The sequence below is a fragment of the Scyliorhinus canicula genome, chromosome 5, assembly GCF_902713615.1.
Source record: "Scyliorhinus canicula chromosome 5, sScyCan1.1, whole genome shotgun sequence".
Taxonomy (NCBI): domain Eukaryota; kingdom Metazoa; phylum Chordata; class Chondrichthyes; order Carcharhiniformes; family Scyliorhinidae; genus Scyliorhinus; species Scyliorhinus canicula.
In genome coordinates this window covers 152,216,624-152,236,497 of record NC_052150.1, presented here as the reverse complement: position 1 = coordinate 152,236,497, position 19,874 = coordinate 152,216,624, and the positions used below count along the sequence as shown (strand labels likewise).

At 41.3% G+C, this 19,874-nt stretch overlaps 1 protein-coding gene across 1 annotated transcript in view; it reads left to right on the top strand.

Moving 5' to 3' along the window:
• tbc1d5 (TBC1 domain family, member 5) overlaps nt 1-19,874 on the top strand; it is a 604,945-nt gene that overhangs the window by 113,939 nt on the left and 471,132 nt on the right. The window contains exon 3 of the mRNA XM_038797832.1: nt 796-872. Within this exon, the coding sequence (XP_038653760.1) occupies nt 796-872 (77 nt within the window). The remainder of the gene's footprint in view (nt 1-795; nt 873-19,874) is intronic.

Sequence of the window (19,874 nt, the reverse complement as noted above, 5' to 3'; positions counted from 1 at the left end):
ATCGAGGGCCGAAGGGCCTGTTCTGTGCTGTACTGTTCTATTCTATGTCTATCTCCACCTCGGCCCCGTTGATGCTGACGGGTGTGTACAGTACTTTGCTTCCTGAAGTCAATGACCAGCTCTTTAGTTTTGCTGTCATTGAGGGAGAGATTGTTGTTGTTACACCACTCCACCAGGTTCTCTATCTCCCTCCTGTATCCAAGGATATGTGTCCTATCTAAAGGACACGCAGATGGGCAGAGGGGGTGGGATGGCATTGTTAGTAAGAAATTAATTTGAATCGATAGCAAGAACCAATATTGGGTTAGAAGGCATAGAATCTGTGTGACTAGAGTTGAGAAATCGCAAAGGTAAAGAGTCTCTGATGGGAATCTGCACGTTCCGCCTGTGTCTGCGTGGGTTTCCTCCGGGTGCTCCTGTTTCCTCCCAAAAGTCCTGAATATGGGTTTGAATATCGCAGCAAATCAGCAAGATGGTACATTAAAATTATCGTGAATTTATGTAAATGGAATATCTTTTACTGCTTTATATACTGTCATATGTATTTCTATACAATCTCATATAGAAATCATGTTTATAACTATTTGTTTGGTGATGTGCCTGAAGGAAGGAAATTTGTGTCCGTCAGTTCTTCAAGAATTGTTCTTTTTTGTCTTCAAAGAATTTGTTAATGATAAAGTAAAACTACACACAGTGCAAATTGTTAGTGTAGGAAGTCTACAGACTAACTTTACACTTTCTAAAAGCTATTTGACAGCATATTTGGTTTCCTAATTTTTTGGTTTTCTCTTCTAGATGCTGATTGGCTGCATTATCAGTTATTAAATTGGACATCTAATAAGACATTTGGAGTAAAAATTAATCAAAGATTGGTGAGTATGTTTGCCATTGGATTGTTATTTTGTAAGACAAAGTATCTTGAGGAATAATTTTCACTGTGGGCATATTACTTGCATCAAATTGGCGTATGAAACGAGGAGCTGGAGTAGGCCATTCAACCTCTCAAACCTGCACCGCCATTTAATAAGCTCATGGCTGATCTGATAGTAACTTCAAATCTATATCCCATCTATCCCTGATAATCTATCACCCCCTTGCTTACCAAGCATCTATCCACCTCTCTGCCTTAAAAATATTAAAAGACTTGTTGGACCTCTATCTTTATTAGTACCACAAGACGCAAGTATGTTCCGTGTATTGGACAAATGACCACACAACCAGTATATTAGTTCAATTATTGTTTATTTTTAGACATAGGATTGGTTTTATACTTAATAATCTACATGCTGCTACACATTAAACTATACCTAACAGCTTAAATGACCTATACTGAACTTTCAAGTGACTGGCTCTGTGCAGGTTAGATAAGGCCTTTATCTGCTTCCCCACATGTTGCGGCTGGAAGTTGTCAGTTGCTTCTGGGCTGAGGCTCGTTCTGGTTGCGATCGCGGGTACTTGCACTTGGCTGGTTCTTAGGTGCTACAGTTGGTGGGGCAGAGGCCGGTGCCAAAAGAGAGCGAGCGTTGGTCGCGTGGTTCCTCTTATCCTCTGATCTTTCGTGCTCTTTGGGCGTTCCCAACTTGGGATCTAATGGACCAATAGGGTTTTGATTACCCTAATCGATTCTGGCCAATTAGATGCGGGCACCTTGATAGCTGGGCAGGTCCTGGTTGTTATTGTCCAAGGCACGTATGCACTTACAAATAAGGTGAATAGGCGCTCCCGAGTCTGTTACTACTGTTATTTTTCAATCTGAGTCCCATTGTCCTGGGAAGATCGGTGATTGACCTTTAGCAGGTGCAAGTTTATGGATAGGTCTGGTTTCCTTTGCACAATACGCATGAGCTGTGTATCATCTGTGTTCCAACCTGACCACAATTCCCATTATCCTTTGCGGGTGGCCATTTTAGATGGCCACAGACTGCTTCCACTACCTCTTCAGGAAGAGAAGACCCTCTGAGTGAAAACCTTTTTCCTCATCTCAGTGGGTGACCCTTTATTTTTAAACAGTGACCCCTCATTCTAGAGCCTCCCATAAGGGGAAACATCATCTCCACATCCAACCAGTCAATAATACCCCTCTGGATCTTGTATGTTTCAATCAAGTCACTTCTTACTCTTCAAAACTGCAGCAGATACAATCCTAGCCTGTCCAACTTTTCCTCATTAAATTACCCACCCATTCCAGGTATTAGCCTGGTAAACCTTCTCTGAACTGCTTCCAATACATTTACATCCTTCCGTAAATAAGGAACTGAAGCATAACCTCCCTACTTTTCTATTCAATTCCCCTTGCAATGAACAGTAACATTCTACAGGTTGAAAATCCCTTATCGGGGAGGCATGTGGCGCAGTGGATAGCATTGGGACTGTGGCGCTGAGGACCCGTGTTCGAATCCCGGCCCTGGGTCACTGTCTGTGTGGAGTTTGCACATTCTCTCCATATCTACATGAGTTTCACCCCCACAACCCAAAGATGTGCAGGTTAGGTGGATTGGCCACGCTAAATTGCCCCTTAATTGGAAAATAAAATAATTGGGTACTCTAAATTCAAAAAGAAAAGAAGAAAATCCCTTATCCGAAATGCTTGGGGCCGAAGTATGTATCGGATTTCAGAATTTTTTGGTTTTCAGAATATACTGCGCAGGTGCGGTGTGCGTGGGGAAATCCGCATATATGACGCGTGTGGGGAACGGCGTATGCGATGAACATTGGGAACTGCACTGTTGGGAACTGAGCATGTGCGACATACTTGAAAAAAGGTGCAGATTTTGGAATTTTTCGGTTTTCGGAATTTCAGATAAGGGATGCTTCACCTGTATTATCTTTCTTAACTACTTGCTGAACCTGCATACTAGCTTTTTGTGATTCATGAACTAGTATTTCCAGACCCACCTGCACCTCATATATCATAAGAAAAGTGTTTAACTTTGGAAGATCAAATATTGTATGTTTAACCTTTGGTACCCACAATTATGAATGCTGCATGAATGTTGCTACCCTGGATACGTGCCTATTACATGATGTTGGGGAAGGTGGTGGCATAAGTGGTATTGTCACTGGACTACTAACTCAGACCCTGGTTAACACCTAGTGCGAATCCCATCATGGCAGATGAATTAAAAAAAAATCTGGAATTAAAGTCTAAGGATGACTATGAAGTCACTGTCAATTCTAGAAAAGACCCATCTGGTTCGGTTAATTTCCTTTAGCAGAAGGAAATATGCCATCCTTACCTGGTCTAGCCTGCATGTAGGAATCTGTGTGGAGCCGAAAGACATAGGTGAGGTATTAAATGAGTATTTTGCATCTGTGTTCACTTTGGAGAAGGGTGATGTAGATATAGAAAGCAGGGAGGGGGACTGTGATATAGTTGAACAGATTAACATCGAGAGGGAGGAGGTGTTTGAGGTTTTATCATGTGTAAAGTGGATAAATCCCCAAGCGCAGGTGAGATATATCCCAGGTTGCCTTGTGAGGCAAGGGAGGAGATTTCGGTGCTTTGACACATTCCAAATCTGGCCAGAGGAGAGGTGCCAGAAGACTGGAGGACAGTTAATGTGGTACCATTATTCAAGAAGGAAGTGCGGAAAAATCTCATTACAGGCCAATAATCAGGAGGCATTGACTTAAAGTAAAGGGCAGGAGATTGAGGGGATTTGAAGAAAAATCTTCTTCACACAGAGGTGGGAATCTAGAATTCACTGTCTGAAAGGGTGCTGGATGCAGGAACCCTCACAATCATTTAAGAAGCATTTAGATGAGCACTTGAAACACCATAGCATATAAGGCCACAGACCAAATGCTGGAAAATGGGATTAGAATCGATGGGTGCTTGATGGCTGGCGCAGACCCAATAGGCCGATGGGGCTCTTGTTGTGCTGTAAAACTCTATGACTCTGTGTGACTCTAGACCCACAGCAATGTGGTTGACTTCTAAATTCCCTCTGAAATTTCCTAGCAAGTAACTTGTTCAAGGACAGTCAAGGATGGGCAATTAATGCTGGCCTAGCCAGTAACGGTCACATCCTGTGAAGGAATTTTTAAAAAATAGTGGTTTTAACACCATGAGAAATCCACAGAAATTAGCACAGATGTAAAAATGTGCTTTATCCACCAGGGTCGCTGAATCTTATTTGCCCAATGACTTGAATATATTGAAAGGTTTCCAAACTGTGGTTCTGAGTCTAAGAATCACCTAGCTTCTGTATTGTTGTCTTATCAATGTCAGAAGCAATGTTGTTTATGCATGGCATGTGAGAGAATTAGTGGAGGTATTTTAACTTAAGGACTTCAATAGAAAAGAAAATCAAGCCGGGAGTAAAAGGGATTGCCGATTCATTCAATGCATGTTTATCACTAAGTGATCATTTTAAATTACTCCCGTTATTGTTGAAAAGCATCATGCCATTCCACCATTCAAATGAAAATCTTAGGTACCCCTTTCCTTTCACTTCCCAATATAGTCAAACACTTTGTCTATTTTTATAATTGTATTAATGGGCAATATTTTGAAATGTACAACTACTGATCTGAGAACTCTTGTTGGGGAAGAAGTGAATGGGAGGAGTTGAAATTTCAAGGTCAAGTGCTTAATCCATGCAGGATGCTGAGGAATTCATGAGAAATTAATCAAATAAAGTTATTGTTTATATATTTACTATATAATTGTCATTTTAAACTGTTCGCTATGAGATCCAATGCAATTAAATGGCAATTTTAAAGGGATGTTATTTCTCTGATTTGGTAGAATGGTGAAGCAGACCGTGTCCTATTGAACAAGGTGTCACCTTTATTTCCGATTAAAATGTTCATGAAATAAAGACATTCCAAGTCATTTGGAAAACATCAGTGTGCAATATTTTACTCAGCTCGCCGTCTGTCTACTCAGAGGCTCCCTAATATCCTTATTTAACAGTGAAAATATCCTGCTTTGAAGTATTTCGTCTGCAAATATGAGATCAATGTTTTTAGATTGTTGTTTATACGGTTGATATAAGGCTTCAGTTTACAATGTGTGTTACAATATTTGGCTTCTTTTAAAACTATAACATGTAAATAAACCAAGTAGATAAACATTTCAAATAAATTAGTTGTTGCTTATTTCTTTATATTTTACTACATTTTACCTTTTCAAAATTGAGAGCTGAGTAAGGATAGATTATTTTAACTGAAGCAAGATGTATCATACTGGTACCTGAAATGGATCAACAATCAACTTTGTGAACTACAAAATAGCGTTCAGGTTACCTGAAGTCTATTACTTTTGCCCTCCTTGACAACATTGATGCTACAGCACATGGACCTGTCCTGTGCAGATGAGATAAATTAATATGTAACTAAACAGCTACATAAATGGCAGTTGTGATATGTTGCTGCTGGGTGACTTTTGGGAATTTGGATAAACAAGCAGAGTTGACAGAGTGCATCCAAACCAGTTGACCCTGCATGTCAATGTCTTATTAATTACATTGTTAAGGTCCAGTGGCAATCACTTTGTTACAATTACATTGGAAAGGTTAATGTTTCATCGACTCCAGTTTTCACATTTTGATTTAATGTTTTTAAGTTTCCGTTCCTCTTCATTTTTTTTAGGCTGTGCTCTGGTTATCTTTTCGGAGCGGCCCCTTTCAATTCATCCCACAGTTAATATCTGTTCTTCTATTTAGTTGATTGGGCCCTAAAATACAACATTGGAAAGGTTTAATGGCAATTACAGTGTTAAGGCAGTTGCATTGTTATACAGGTGATGGGTATTGGTCACTTCTAAATGGGGACATTAATTGGTTATATGCAAAAGAACATAAATGGGGACAGCTGGAACACTGAGGAGACTCTTTTGCCTTGCTGTCTTGGAAATAAACCTATTTTAAGGTGCAGGTTAGCTTCAGACTAAATTCTTCCTCAGCGTGCAATTAGTGAAACTGACATGGTCGCAGGAGATGAACATTAAACTTTGGTGATTTGTTGCTGGATAAGAAGTTTTAGTGTACTTTTTCTCAAATGATGCATACTGCTGACAATGATGCTGCTGACAATTTCAGATGCAGAATACCAGGCGGACAGGCTTTGGGGGCCTGTATTGCTGTTGAAGTTATTAGATTGTGCATGCATTTCTCGTGTCGCAAGACTCTTGGTATTGGCGGCGGTTCAATTCTCTGACATACAGTCAAGAGCTGCCCTAAAACTTATTTGGGAAGATTGTCATTTCCAGCTACTTTCCTATCTAATACAGACAACTCTGCAGTAAAAAAAAAGAATGGAGGGATTCCATGGTGGCAGATTTCAGAGGTTGACAAAATATTAAACACAGATTCCAGTACCAAGATGGAGTTTCTGATGGTTGCAGTTTTAGCCACTTCGAGAATTGAGACAGAAAATGGATCTGGGACGGAGACTGTAGCTGCTTGATCCTGACAAATACATGGGGAATAGTGATTTTCAGTATCATTACACAATGAATTGCCCGCAGCGAAAGAAGTCTCTCAATAAAGCAGATCGGAGGAAGATTAAGGAGTATGGAAGCTCTACCTGCTTCAAGATTGGTGATGATAACATGCTAATTTCTTCCAAAAGTGTAATTCTCCCTTGCAAGATAGAATCATAGAATTTACAGTGCTGAAGGAGACCATTCGGCCCATTGAGCCTGCATTGGTCCTTGTAAAGACCACCCTATTAAGCCTCTACACTATCCCCGTAACCCAGTAACCCCACCTAACTTTTTTGGACACTAAGAGCGATTTAGCATGGTCAATCCACCTAACTTTTTTTTCTAAATTTAGATTACCCAATTATTTTATCTCCAATTAAGGGGCAATTTAGCACGGCTAATCCACCTAGCCTCCACATCTTTAGGTTGTGGGGTGAAACCCACACAAACACTGGGAGGATGTGCAAACTCCAAATGGACAGTGACCCAGAGCCCGGATTGAACCTGGGACCTCGGTGCCGTGAGGCAGCAGTGCTAATTACTGCACCACCATGCTGCCCGCAATCCACCTAACCTGCACACCATCGGACTGTGTGAGGAAACCGGAGCACCCGGAGGAAACCCATGCAGACTCCGCTCAGTGACCCAAGCCGGGAATTGAACCTGGGACCCTGGAGCTGTGAAGCAACAGTGCTAACCACTCTGCTACCGTGCTGCCCACTGGGATAGCTGGGACCCATCTCAGAATCAGTACTGAAATGGTCTTGAACAAGATACCTCTATTTTTAAGCAGACATTTGATGAAAAAAGCTTGACATGAAGAACGACGGAGTGATTATGTTTGGGAAAACTGGGGACCTACATTTTACTCAGTCAGGCCATTACTGCCTGCCATTAAGGAAATCAGATACTTCTCGTCAAATAATTCATTCGGTCTTGTTAACTTCTGGAGATAAAAGATTGGTGGCCAGAAGGATGATTATTTGGAAGTTGCATAGACAATTTGCAAACCTGAGCCATAAAAACTGAAAGCTCTACTGAGAGACGTTGAGTGACTGATGAAGAATACAGTGACCTTATTGAGTAAATCATGGCTCAATGTGCCATTTGTCTTAAATATCGGATGGCACCAACATATCCTATTGTGCGCTGCCACTCGGGAAGTTGGGGGGGGGGGGGGGGGCTTCCTGAGGTAATAGTCTACCATTTGATCTACATAAGTAATCCAGAGTTGATGTTGGATGCCCCACCATGCTCTTGGAGGTAATTAGCCTTATCTCTACTTTTTTACCTCCCCTGAACATCTTGCATGCAGGTTGAAAAGCTTTCGTCAAAGATGAGGTTTCAAAGAAAATTCATTGAGTCTTACGGCACCATAAAAGGCCATCAGGTAAACAGTTTAGTCATGGAGCCATGGTGTATTACAAAGAGAAAGGCTGAAAGAACAGAAAGAACCTGGTAATTTTATAAGAAGTGATGCAAAGACCGTGATTGTCTAACATGGGAATCAAACTCTTGGGGTACATTCTTCAAGGCTAATTGGCATTGATTATATCTTTATAGATTCTGAACAATGCACAGAAAGCAAAGAGGCGCTGTACACTTCACATATGCATCTATGGGGCAGTTATGAGGAGCAGATTATTGTAGATAGTGGGGTGACTGATTGCAAAAAAGTAACTCCGAAGCACTGCATACGGCTACTCATCCAAAAGGCAGCTACCCAAAGTAGGAACAAGATCAACATATGTGCTAGTAGGGTGGAGTGTTTGGAAAGATGCCACAATTACCGGGAGAGCATGCAAAGCCACTGGCAAGTACAATCATGGCCTGAATGTGCAGCTTGTAAGATGGGAGGCAAGACCCATGGATAGGCAAAATGAGGTATAAATGTGGAAGACGAGAAAAAGCAGTGCGAATTTTGGAAGTGGACTGGAATGTATTGAAGTAATTGTTTTTTTAAATTTAAACTACCCATTTCATTTTTTTAGCAATTAAAGTGCAATTTAACATGGCCAGTCCACCTAACCTGCACATCTTTGGATTTGTGGGAGTGAAACCCACGTAGACACGGGAGGAATGTGCAAACTCCACACGGACAGTGGGCCGGGATCAAACCCGGTTCCTCAGCGCTGTGAGGCAGCAGTGCTAACCACTGAGTCACCATGCCGCCCCAATGTATTGTAGTAACGAGTCTAGGAAACGATCACAGACTTTTGAAAGGGACTCTGATCACATGCAGATGAAATTGTGAGTTGTCCAGAAAGAGAGGACTGCAAATAGAGGTATTTCTTTGACAAGAATAAGAACCATGGAACAGGTTAGGAATGTCAATAGGAATATAAGCCCCAAGATTGAGAAGGTTTTAATAGCTGCTAATAAAATGGAAGACAAGTTGATAAAGGAGTTGGAAAAAATTTGGTGTACCCTGAAAAGCTAGCCTCATCAAGCAGGTGGATATGCATACTGACGGCACGCATAGGACTAACACTTGACTAGTAGCTCGGTGTTTTGAAGGAAGTCTTAGTGACCAAGATGTTAGGGTGGAATTCCCTCCTGTAGAAAAAGTGAGCTTGAAGATTTTTTTTTGGATCTTTTAGCAACATATTCCCGAGAGAGCAACTCAATTAATATAAAAGCTGCATTTTTGCAGGGTGAGACATTTCAAAGGAAATGTTTTTTTTGGAAGCCACCTAAGAAGCTGGTGATATAGAATGGAAGTTATGGAAATTGAACAATGTATTTTATGGGGTGGATGATGTATCAGTTATATGGTCTTTCTCAGTGAGGTCTGTCCTTTTGAAAACTAGTTGCATTCAGCTAAAGGAAGACACAGCAATGTTCTATTAGTATCAAGGGAATTTTAATTTCTCAAGAAATTAGGGAAATCTGTCAATGTCGTATTGATGAGATTCAGTGGCAATCATTTTATTAAATAATAATAATAATCGCTTATTGTCACAAGTAGGCTTCAATTAAGTTACTGTGAAAAGCCCCTAGTCGCCACATTCCAGCGCTTGTTCGGGGTGGTCCTTATGGGAATTGAACTCGCGCTGCTGGTCTTGTTCTGTATTACAAGCCAGCTGTTTAGACCACTGTGCTAAACCAGCCTTACATTGGAAAGATTTAATGGGAATAACACTGTTTGATTTTTGATTTGATTTATTATTGTCACATGTATTAGTGTACAGTGAAAAGTATTGTTTCTTGCATGCTATACAGACAACGCATTCCGTACATAGGGAAGGAAGGAGACACTACAGAATGTAATGTTACAGTCATAACTAGGATGTAGAGTGATGTGCCGTCAATTCACTGAGAGACTGAGAGAGCGAGTGAACATTCGGCTTCATTAATCATGAACTTGCCTAGCCAGAGTCGGTTGTACCACCCACAGGTGGCCGGTCTATAAATGGGCCCGGTGAGGGCGGAGCCAGAGGCGCAGCCCACCGGGGTTACAGTACAGGACCTGGAAGTAGCTCGTATCACCACTTCCAGGTCATAGGTTACAGTATCATACAGACAGCTCATGCATTAGGTGAATACATTCACCACATAGAGAAAAGATCAACTTAATGCGAGGTAGGTCCATTCAAAAGTCTGATGGCAGCAGGGAAGAAGCTGTTGGTACGTGACCTCAAACATTTGTATCTTTTTCCTGACGGAAGAAGGTGGACGAGAGTATGTCCAGGGTGCATGGGGTCCTTAATTATGCTGGTTGCCTTTCCGAGGCAGCGGGAATTATAGACAGAGTCAGTGGATGGGAGGCCGCTTTGCGTGATGGACTGGGCTCTATTCACGACTTTTTGTCGTTTCCTGCGGTCTTGGGCAGAGCAGGAACCATACCAAGCTGTGATGCAACCAGAAAGAATGCTTTCTATGGTGCATCTGTAAAAGTTGTTAAACAGGTGATGGGTATTGCATTGTTAATTAGGTGAATAGGTGTGCGTCTACCTATAAATGGGGCCATTAATTGGTTATTCAGGACAGCTGAAGACGAGGGGGGCGAGGCTCTGGGGGACCCTGTTGCTTTACTGTCTTGGAAATGAACCTGTTTTAAGTGAAAGTGTACCCGCAGGTCCCAGCCAAGTCTAGAAGGGATGGACTTGGCAGGCCACGCCCTTTTTTAAAACTACACCGGTAGCTGTGAAAGAGGTAATTTTAAAGAGTCTGACAAAATTGACAGGCCAGGGAGAAGATAAGTGGATGGGATTTGGAGGGCATGTATAGGGTCAGTAATTGGGAGGGATTTGGATCAGCGGTGGTTCTCTTACTTGGGGGGGGTGGTTTCGGGTCGGGGATGAGTGTGGGTTGTGTTGGGTAGGAAGAATGAGAGTCGGGTCTGAGGGTTGGTATGGGGAGATGGAAATACCTTTGTCGGAGGGAGGGTTTCCCATGTGGTGCTTGGTCTGGGTGTCTAAGATATTTACACACTTTAGAAGTGGTTATATTCCTCACGTTTTCAGAGTAACTATTAGCGTAGCAATGGCAGAACCATCTGAGGTAAGCGATTCAAATTGCTTTGTCGGATGATTCTCAGCACAACGCAAATGTCCAGGGGACGTTAGCGTACCAGAACAATTGCCGCACAAACCCTTACCTGAGAACTTCCGATAGGGATTCCCCAGGTTATCCTTGTGGGGTAGCCCACAAATCCAATGCTGGGGAACCAGGATTTACGGCCAATTGTAACTTAGAATTGTTTAGCATTCTTCTTCCTGTTGACAATATAATCACTAAAGCTAGAGAATTCTATTTGAAAACAAACGATTTAAGTTAAATCTATGAGCTTTTATTTTTACTCTTCTAGAGTTTAAAACTAAGCACGAACTCAATCACTTGAATATTACTCCAAGTTGCTCTGAGCTACCATTGTATGCACAAAATATAATATTGCAAAATACATTTCAAAATATTTGCCTTCTATGCCCATTCCTGCTGAAGATTAAAATCATTTCTTTATAAAATATTTTTTGAAAAATCTGTTAAGGTATGCAACCGATTGAAGGTTTGCATGATTTGAATTGCATATTCAGTAGGTTCTTCGTGGTAGATCTTCGTGGACTGGCTTAATGCAGTCAAACTCCTTCATCGTTTTTGCTTTCTGGCTCATGCCAGGATCTGGGATGTTCGACAGGGCTCCGAGCCATGGTACAGATGTTGATTTCACTGTAGAACTGATGATTTGTTGAGGACATCTGTGTTGCTGCTCTTTCACACACTGGTGCAGTATTTTTCCTGAAGAATACACAAGAGCAATGGCACAGTGGATAGCACTGTTGCTTCACTGCTCCAGGATCCCAGGTTCGATTCCCAGCTTGGGTCACTGTCTGTGTGGAGTCTGCACGTTTCCTCCGGGTGCTTCGGTTTCCTCCCACAAGTCCCGAAAGACGTGCTGTTCGGTGAATTAGACATTCTGAATTCTCCCTCTGTGTAACCAAACAGGAGCCAGAATGTGGCAACTGGGGTCTTTTCACAGTAACTTCTTTGCAGTGTTAATGTAAGCCTACTTGTGACAATAACGATTACTAAAAAGGCTAGCAATGTGAAGAGAGCCGTACACTGGATACCTAGGTGATGCTTGCTAATTTCTTGGATAATTTTTACTCTGGTCTTGGTCCTTTCTGTAGCACTTTTAAGATGTTTGCAGTACGTGAGGTAGCGGCCCAGGGTGACACCGTGGTACTTGGAGAATGGTTCATTCTTGACCAATTTACCACAAAAGCGAAAACTGCAGTCCACTGTTAGCCAGCTGGCATCATTTGTGTTTGGACAGAGATACCAGCAGTTGAAATATTGTTCCATCACTTCCAAATCATCAAACAAAATTCTCACGGTTGGTTGCCTACAGAAAGGTCCAGATCATGTGCATAGATAAATTCCTAGAGGTGGTGAGAGGCATGTTGCTCACACAGATGTTGAAGAGAATTGGAGAACAGACAGAGATTTAGGAAAGTGCATCATTTAGGACAAATGGTGCAACTTTTGGGATGACACCAATGACATCAACAAAGATCTGACGGTACAACCTCCAGGTTTCAACCTCCCTCAACTGTGGCCTACACTTAAGATCTGCATTCTCCATGCAAGGACATCTCTCCTCCGTCACACATTGAATTTTGTGGAGAGCCCAGCATATAACATTGGTCACCCAGAACAGACTGTTCACACTGTGAAAAAATGTGGCCTACAAATTTGCCACTGGATTCTAGGCACAGTGTGCATCCAACACAGTGCTGTGACTCAGTTGCCTAACTTGGAACTAGATTTGTAAAACTGCAAGATGTCATACACAAGAAGGTTGAATGAGAACTTCTATTGTTAAAACCAATTAAATATTTTATAGAAGAAGCTGATTTGGTCCACCAAGAATGATTGGTGGATAAGGTTGAAAACCGCATAATGTGTTAGAGTTGGAAAAGCAACCTGCACTGGAGGGTTCAGTTGTAGGGGAAATTAGAAAACCCAAATTAGAGGAGGAGGTAAAAGAGTACAGGTTAGCAATCTGGCGGATGGATACCAGAAAATAAAGGCGAGGGATAGAATGGGTGAATGTCTTTGTGCACCAAGGAATTATAAAAGAGCAGGGAAATTTAACAGTGGAACAAATTTAATAGCTTTATATCTAAATGCATGAAGCGTTTGGAATAAACATAATGAGTTAATGGCGCAAGTAGAAACAGAAGGGTATGATTTTGTGGCGATTACTGAAACATGGTTACAGGGCGACCAGGTTTGGGAGTGAATATCCAAGTGTACGCAGTATTTCGGAAAGATAGACGGAAAGGAAAGGGAGGTGGCGGAGCCCTGCTGGTGAGGAAAGGGGTCAGTGCTGTACTGAGAAATGACATAAGCAGTAGAGATCAAGATGTGGAATCCGTTTGGGTAGAAATAAGAAATAGCAAAGGAAAAAGTTCTTGGAAGGAATAATCTACAGGTCCCCAAACATTAGTTCTGCAGTGGGGCACAGTGCAAACCAGGAAATACTAACTTGTAAGAAAGATCCAACAATAAAAATGGGGGATTTTAATATGCACATAATATGCAAATTGTCAAGGGTAGCCTGGAGGCAGAGTTCATTGAATGTATCAGAGATTGTTTCTTGGAATAGTATGTTGGGGAACCAACCAGTGAACAGGCTGTTCTGGATTTGGTATTGTGTAATGAGAAGGGATTAATTAATGACCTCATAGTTAAGGATCCTCTAGGGAGTAGTGACCATAGTATGGTTGAATTCAAAATTCAGTTTGGGGGCGAGAAAGCGGAATCCCACACTTGCGTTCTGGAATGAAACAAAGGAAATTAAAAAGGCATGAGGACAGATTTGGGCCGAGTAGAGAGGACAGATGGAACAGCTGATGAGCAGTGGCGGTTGTTTCAGGAGATACTCAATTCCTCACAACTAAAATATGTCCCAGTGAGGAAGAAAGATGGTAAGAGGGGTAAAAAAAAAAAATCCATGGCTAAACAAGGAGGTCAAGGGCAGTGTAAGGACAAAAACAAAGGTATATCATATTGCAAAGGCCAGTGGCAAGCTGGAAGATTGGAAAACTTACAAAGACAAATAAAAAGTTACGAAAAAAGTAATTAAAAAGAGCTAAGATAAACTACAAAAAAAACTAGCGAAAATTTCTAAAAGAATAGCAAAAATTTCTATAAGTACAAAAAAGGGAAGAGAATCGCTGAAATGAATGTTGGTCCCTTGGAAGATGAAACTATAAATGTTGGTCGCTTGGAAGATGAAACCGGACAGTTAATATTGTGGACACAGAAATGGTAAAGATGCTAAATCAATACTTTGCCTCAGTTTTCTGAGTGGAGAACACTAGTATCATTCCTATAGGAATGAGCAATTCAGCGGTAATAGAAAGTGAGGAACTTCGAACAATCCACATCAATAAGGAAACAGTACCCAATAAACTATTGGGATTGAAGGCAGATAAGTCCCCTGAGCCTGATGGCCTACATCCTAGGGTGTTAAAGGAAGTGGCAGCAGAGATAGTGGATCCCATTGGTTATAATTCTCCCAAAATTCACTAAACATGGGAAAGGTTCCTGTGGATTGGAAAAATGTTAACGTAATGTCCTTATTCAAACAGAGAGGAAGGCAGAATGTGGGAAATTACCGTCCAGTTAGTTGAACATCTATTGTTGGGAAATTGTTAGAATCAATTATCAAGGAATTAATATCAAGACATTTGGAAAGTCAAAACCTATCCATCAGAGTCAGCATGAAGAGCAAGTCATGTTTGACTAATCTGCTGGAGTTCTTCAAAGAGGTAACAAGCAAAGTGAATAATGGGGATCCTATAGATGTAGTATATCTGGACTTCCAAAAGGTGTTTGATAAGGTGTCGCACAAAAGGTTAGTTTACAAAATTAGATCACATGGGATTAGGTGTAATTTATTAGCTTGAATAGAAGACTGGCTGACGGACGGAAGATACAGTCAGGATGAATGGGTATTTTTCTGGATGACAAGATGTAACTAGTGGGGTGTCACAGGGTTCATTCAGTCCTTGGGCCCTAGCTATTTACAATCTATATTAACGACTTGGATACAGGGATAGAAGGTTCTATAGCCAAATTTGCAATTGACACAAAAAATAGGTGGGACAGTAAGTTGCAAGAAGGAAATAAGAATCTCACAAAATGATATAGATATTTTCGGAGTGTGGGCCAAAATATGGCAGATGTATTTAACATGGGTAAGTGTGAGGTCATGCATTTTGGTCATAAAAAAAGGGGAGGCAACTTATTATCTAAATGGACAGAGACTTTGGAGTGCAAAGGGATCTGGGGGTACTTGTTCATGCGTCGTAGAAAACAAGCATGCAGGTGCAGCAGATAATAAAGAAAGCAAATGGAATGTTGGCATTTGTAGCTAAAGGAATAGAGTATAAAGATAAGGAAATACTGTTGCAACTGTACATGCATTGGTGAGACCGCACCTGGAGTATTGTTCATAGGTTGGTCCCCTTATTAGAGGAAGGATGTAGAGGAGGCAGTTCAGAGGTGGTTCACTAGTTTGATTCGAGAGATGAGGGGTTTGTGGTATGAAGAGAGATTGAAGAGTTTAGGACGATATTCTCTAGAGTTTAGAAGAATGAGGAGAGATCAAATTGAGGGAAAAAAAATGATAGAAGTAGACGTGGAGTGGATGCTTCATCTTGTGGGTCATTCTGTAACAAGAGGTCATAGTCTTAGGATAAGAGGTAGTACATTTAAAACGGAGTTGAGGAGAAACTACTTCTTCCAAAGGGTTCTGAATCTGTGGAATTTGTTACCCCAGAGTGGATGCTCGGACCGTGAATACATTTAAGGCAGTTAGACAAATTTTTAATTGGTAATAGGTTTAGGGTTATGGAGAGTGGGCAGTATGGTGGAGTTGAGGCCAGGATGAGATCAGCCATGATCGAATGACAGAGCAGACTCATGGGCTGAATGGCCTAATTCTGCTCCTATATCTTATGAACTTGGATATGCAAGAAGCATTATATTACAAATTGATTAAGAATCATTGTTCAATTAATTTACAAATGACTGTTCTTCAATGCAGGTTGAAACTTGTCGAAATGTAACTTGGATTATGAGAATATGGTCTGGTTTGGCAAACTCTCAATTCCCTTTAGAGAATAGTTGAACAGTGATTAATCATTATTTCTTTACTGGGTATGCAGGGAAAAGGAAACCTACGTTTCACACCTCTGAAGCAATTAATCCCTGTGATCTTTGCCAGCCTCCTCTTGGTGATAAGTCTAAAGACAAAACTGTACCTAATTTATTGAATTGTGCATGGCAAAAAGTCTAAAATATATCATTTATTTTCCATTATTTACCGGGCTGAAAGTGAAAACGTGAGTGCCAAACACTGCGTGGATAACAAACTGAGTTGGGTAGCTGTGATTACAATGTAGCAACTACTGCTTTTTTCATTGTGCACATCTGGTGTGCTTTTTCATTCACTTGCTGGCATTTTTTAGTGATTGTGGCATAAATCATTTTGCTAATCAGAAACACAAGTGACTGAAAGTCATTTCTTCTTTGCACAATAGAAAAAACATATGGCTTTCCAGTCATCTCTGGTAAACAAAAAATCCATTGACATGCAGGTTTGCTGCTTTTTAATAGAAAAAATTGATAGCAGGCTTTATTTAGTAGCTTAAATTTAGAAAGTCAGCTTTTTGCTTGTATACATTGTTATTTTAACAAAAAATGATATAATGTAGCAGTAAAGTCAAATCGCCTAATAATTCCAAATAGTAAAAACATGTACTATTTTTAGGTTTTCAGTTGTCAGTGGTATTTAACAGCAACTTTGCTTCCTCTTTAACAGATGCCTTAATGTTATGTATTAAAGGGAAATATGTGATTTTTATTTCACAACCAGATGCTTTATGATGCACATCATAAACATTACCGTCTAAATTAAGTCCACTCACAGCTGACTGTGATCCTTATTGTTTTTTGCTTTTGAACGCCATTTTTCTTTTGTACTGTGTAATAGTCATTAACTAATTTAATCATCTACCCGTTATCATGCATTGTATCAGCTAATCTGCTTACATCGGACCGGTTGGATGCACTCTTGCCTCCGAATCAGAAGGTTTTGGTTTTAAGCCCCATCCGATACTTCAGTGCATAATCTAGGCCATCACTTCATTGTGGTACCAAGGGAGTGCTGCACTGTTGGAGGTGCTGACTTCTGGACAATAAGTTAAGCCAAGCGTTTGTCTGTCTCTCAGATGGATATAAAATATCTCTTTCGCAGGGAAGCTTCCCCTGGTGTCCTGGCCAATATTTATCTGTTAACCTATATCTATATATGGATTGTGAGATTGTGCTATGCAACCTGGCTGCTGCACTTCCTACATTACAGCATGTTCATAGAATTTACAGTGCAGAAGGAGGCCACTCGGCCCATCGAGTCTGCACCGGCTCTTGGAAAGAGCACCCCACCCGAGGTCAACACCTCCACCCTATCCCCATAACCCAGTAACCCTACCCAACACTAAGGGCAATTTTGGACACTAAGGGCAATTTATCATGGCCAATCCACCTAACCTGCACATCTTTGGACTGTGGGAGGAAACCAGAGCACCCGGAGGAAACCCACGCACACACGGGGAGGATGTGCAGACTCCGCACAGACAGTGACCCAAGCCGGAATCGAACCTGGGACCCTGGAGCTGTGAAGCAATTGTGCTATCCACAATGCTACCATGCTGCCCCGATGTTGATGTACTTTGTTGGCTGTTAAGTACCTAGGACATTCTGAGTCACGAATGATGTTATATAAATGCAAGTTTGTTCATTCTATCAATGCAGAAACATGTTTCAAAGGTGTGACGATAATGACAAAATTTATTTTTAAATCCAATATTTGTTAAAGCATATTATTTGCCCACTGTCTGCGTTGCCTTGTTTCTTCCTGCTCCATGTTGCTTGAATACGGTTGTTTGAATATTGGTGTTGGGTGAATCCTGAATCTTATTTTTTTAATATTGTCATTGGTAGGAAGTGGTTATTAACTGTAGACTGGGAACGTTTGCATGTGAGGAATCAACGAGGCCAGTACCATGCTCTATGTAATTGTATTCATCCAATCTGAAAACTAAATGATTTTCTTTATTTGAAAAAGTGTTCTTAGCGTAACAGTGTAAATTATGCATGTAAATTCAGTCCATGTATGATCTTGTTTGTGATCTTCATGTTTTATGAGTTGTGGGAGCACCTTTGCAAAAGTGTTCTGACCAATACATTGTCCTTCAATCAATACCTAAAACAGACTATCTATCACATTGTTGTTTTGCGAATGAGTGAGTGAGTGGTTGTGTGTGGGAGCCTCTCCTCCGGATGAAAGATTTGGGCAGGCTGGCCTACCTCTTGTTCTGAGACTGTCCCTAGGTTCTAGCCAGTGGAAACAGCCTTCCTATATCTACAACCAATTGAGCCTTGTGAGGATTTTGTATGCTTCAATGAGATCACCTCGCATTGTTCTGAACTCTGGAGAATTACAGACCCAGTCTCCTCAATTTCTCCTTCTGGGACAATTCCTCAATCCCATGGATCAGAATGCTAACCCTTCACTGCACTTCCTCTTTTGCAAGTATATCCTTCCTCTGCACAATACTCCAGGTGCGGTCTCACCAAGGCCCTATACAATTGCAGCAAGACTACTTTACTCTGGTACTCTTGCACTGAAAGCCAGTAAACCATTTGCCTTCATAAATACTTGCCGCACCTCATGTTGACTTATGAGCAGGGGCACCCAGGACCCTTTGTACATCAACACTTCCCAATCTTTCACCATATATGAAAAAATCTGCACTTTTGCTTTTCCTCCCAAGATGGGTGACTTCAGATTTTTCTACATTATATTCCATCTACTTTATTTCCCACCTAGTTTTGCGCCACCAGCAGCCAGTGCCATTTAGATGGTAGAGAAATGACATTTGTTCCAGAATGCCCAGTCTTTGACATACTGTAAATAGTCGCACTGTTTATCTGTTTTTTACAATTGAGTCACTGGTCAATGGTGGCCTTGCACAATATTTAAAGTTGTGGATTTGTCAAGGGCATTATCATTGATAGTGAGAAGGTGGTTAGGTGCTCTGTTGTTTGTAATGGGCGTTTTCTGACAGTGTAGCTAATACCCAACCATACCCAAAGGTGTAGCTGTTAATCAACCCAAGCCTGATGATGTTCAAATCTTGCTAACATAAATGCATCTGTGATAAGTAGATTGGTAAGGTTGAGGACCAATGGGTATTGGTTCTTGATCACCTGCTACAAATGCAGGGTTGTAGTTGCCTTGCACAATTTTTTTTAAAAAATCATTTTTATTGAGAAATTTTGATTTTATACAACATTGATGCACCTTAGTAAAATACCGAAAATAACAATAATATTAACAATCATATACATTCGCCCCATCCCCATGAACAACCCAGCATTTTAACAACGCATATTAACACACTATAAAGTTACAGAATAAACACTACAATAATGCACCCCCCCCCCCCCCCCCCCCCCCCCCCCCCCGGGTTGCTGCTGCTATTGACCCAGTTACCTATCTCTGAGCCAGGAAGTCCAAAAAAGGCTGCCATCGTTTATAGAACCCTTGTATTGATCCTCTCAGGGCAAATTTGACCTTTTCCAATTTTATAAATCCCGCCATGTCACTGATCCAGGTCTCCACACTTGGGGGCCTTGCATCCTTCCATTGTAACAGAATCCTTCGACAGGTTACTAGGGACGCAAAGGCCAGGACACCGGCCTCTTTCGCCTCCTGCACTCCCGGCTCTACCGCAACTCCAAAAATCGCGAGTCCCCACCCTGGTTTGACCCTGGATCCAACCACCCTCGACACCGTCCCCGCCACCCCCTTCCAGAATTCTTCCAGTGCTGGGCATGCCCAGAACATATGGGCGTGGTTCGCAGG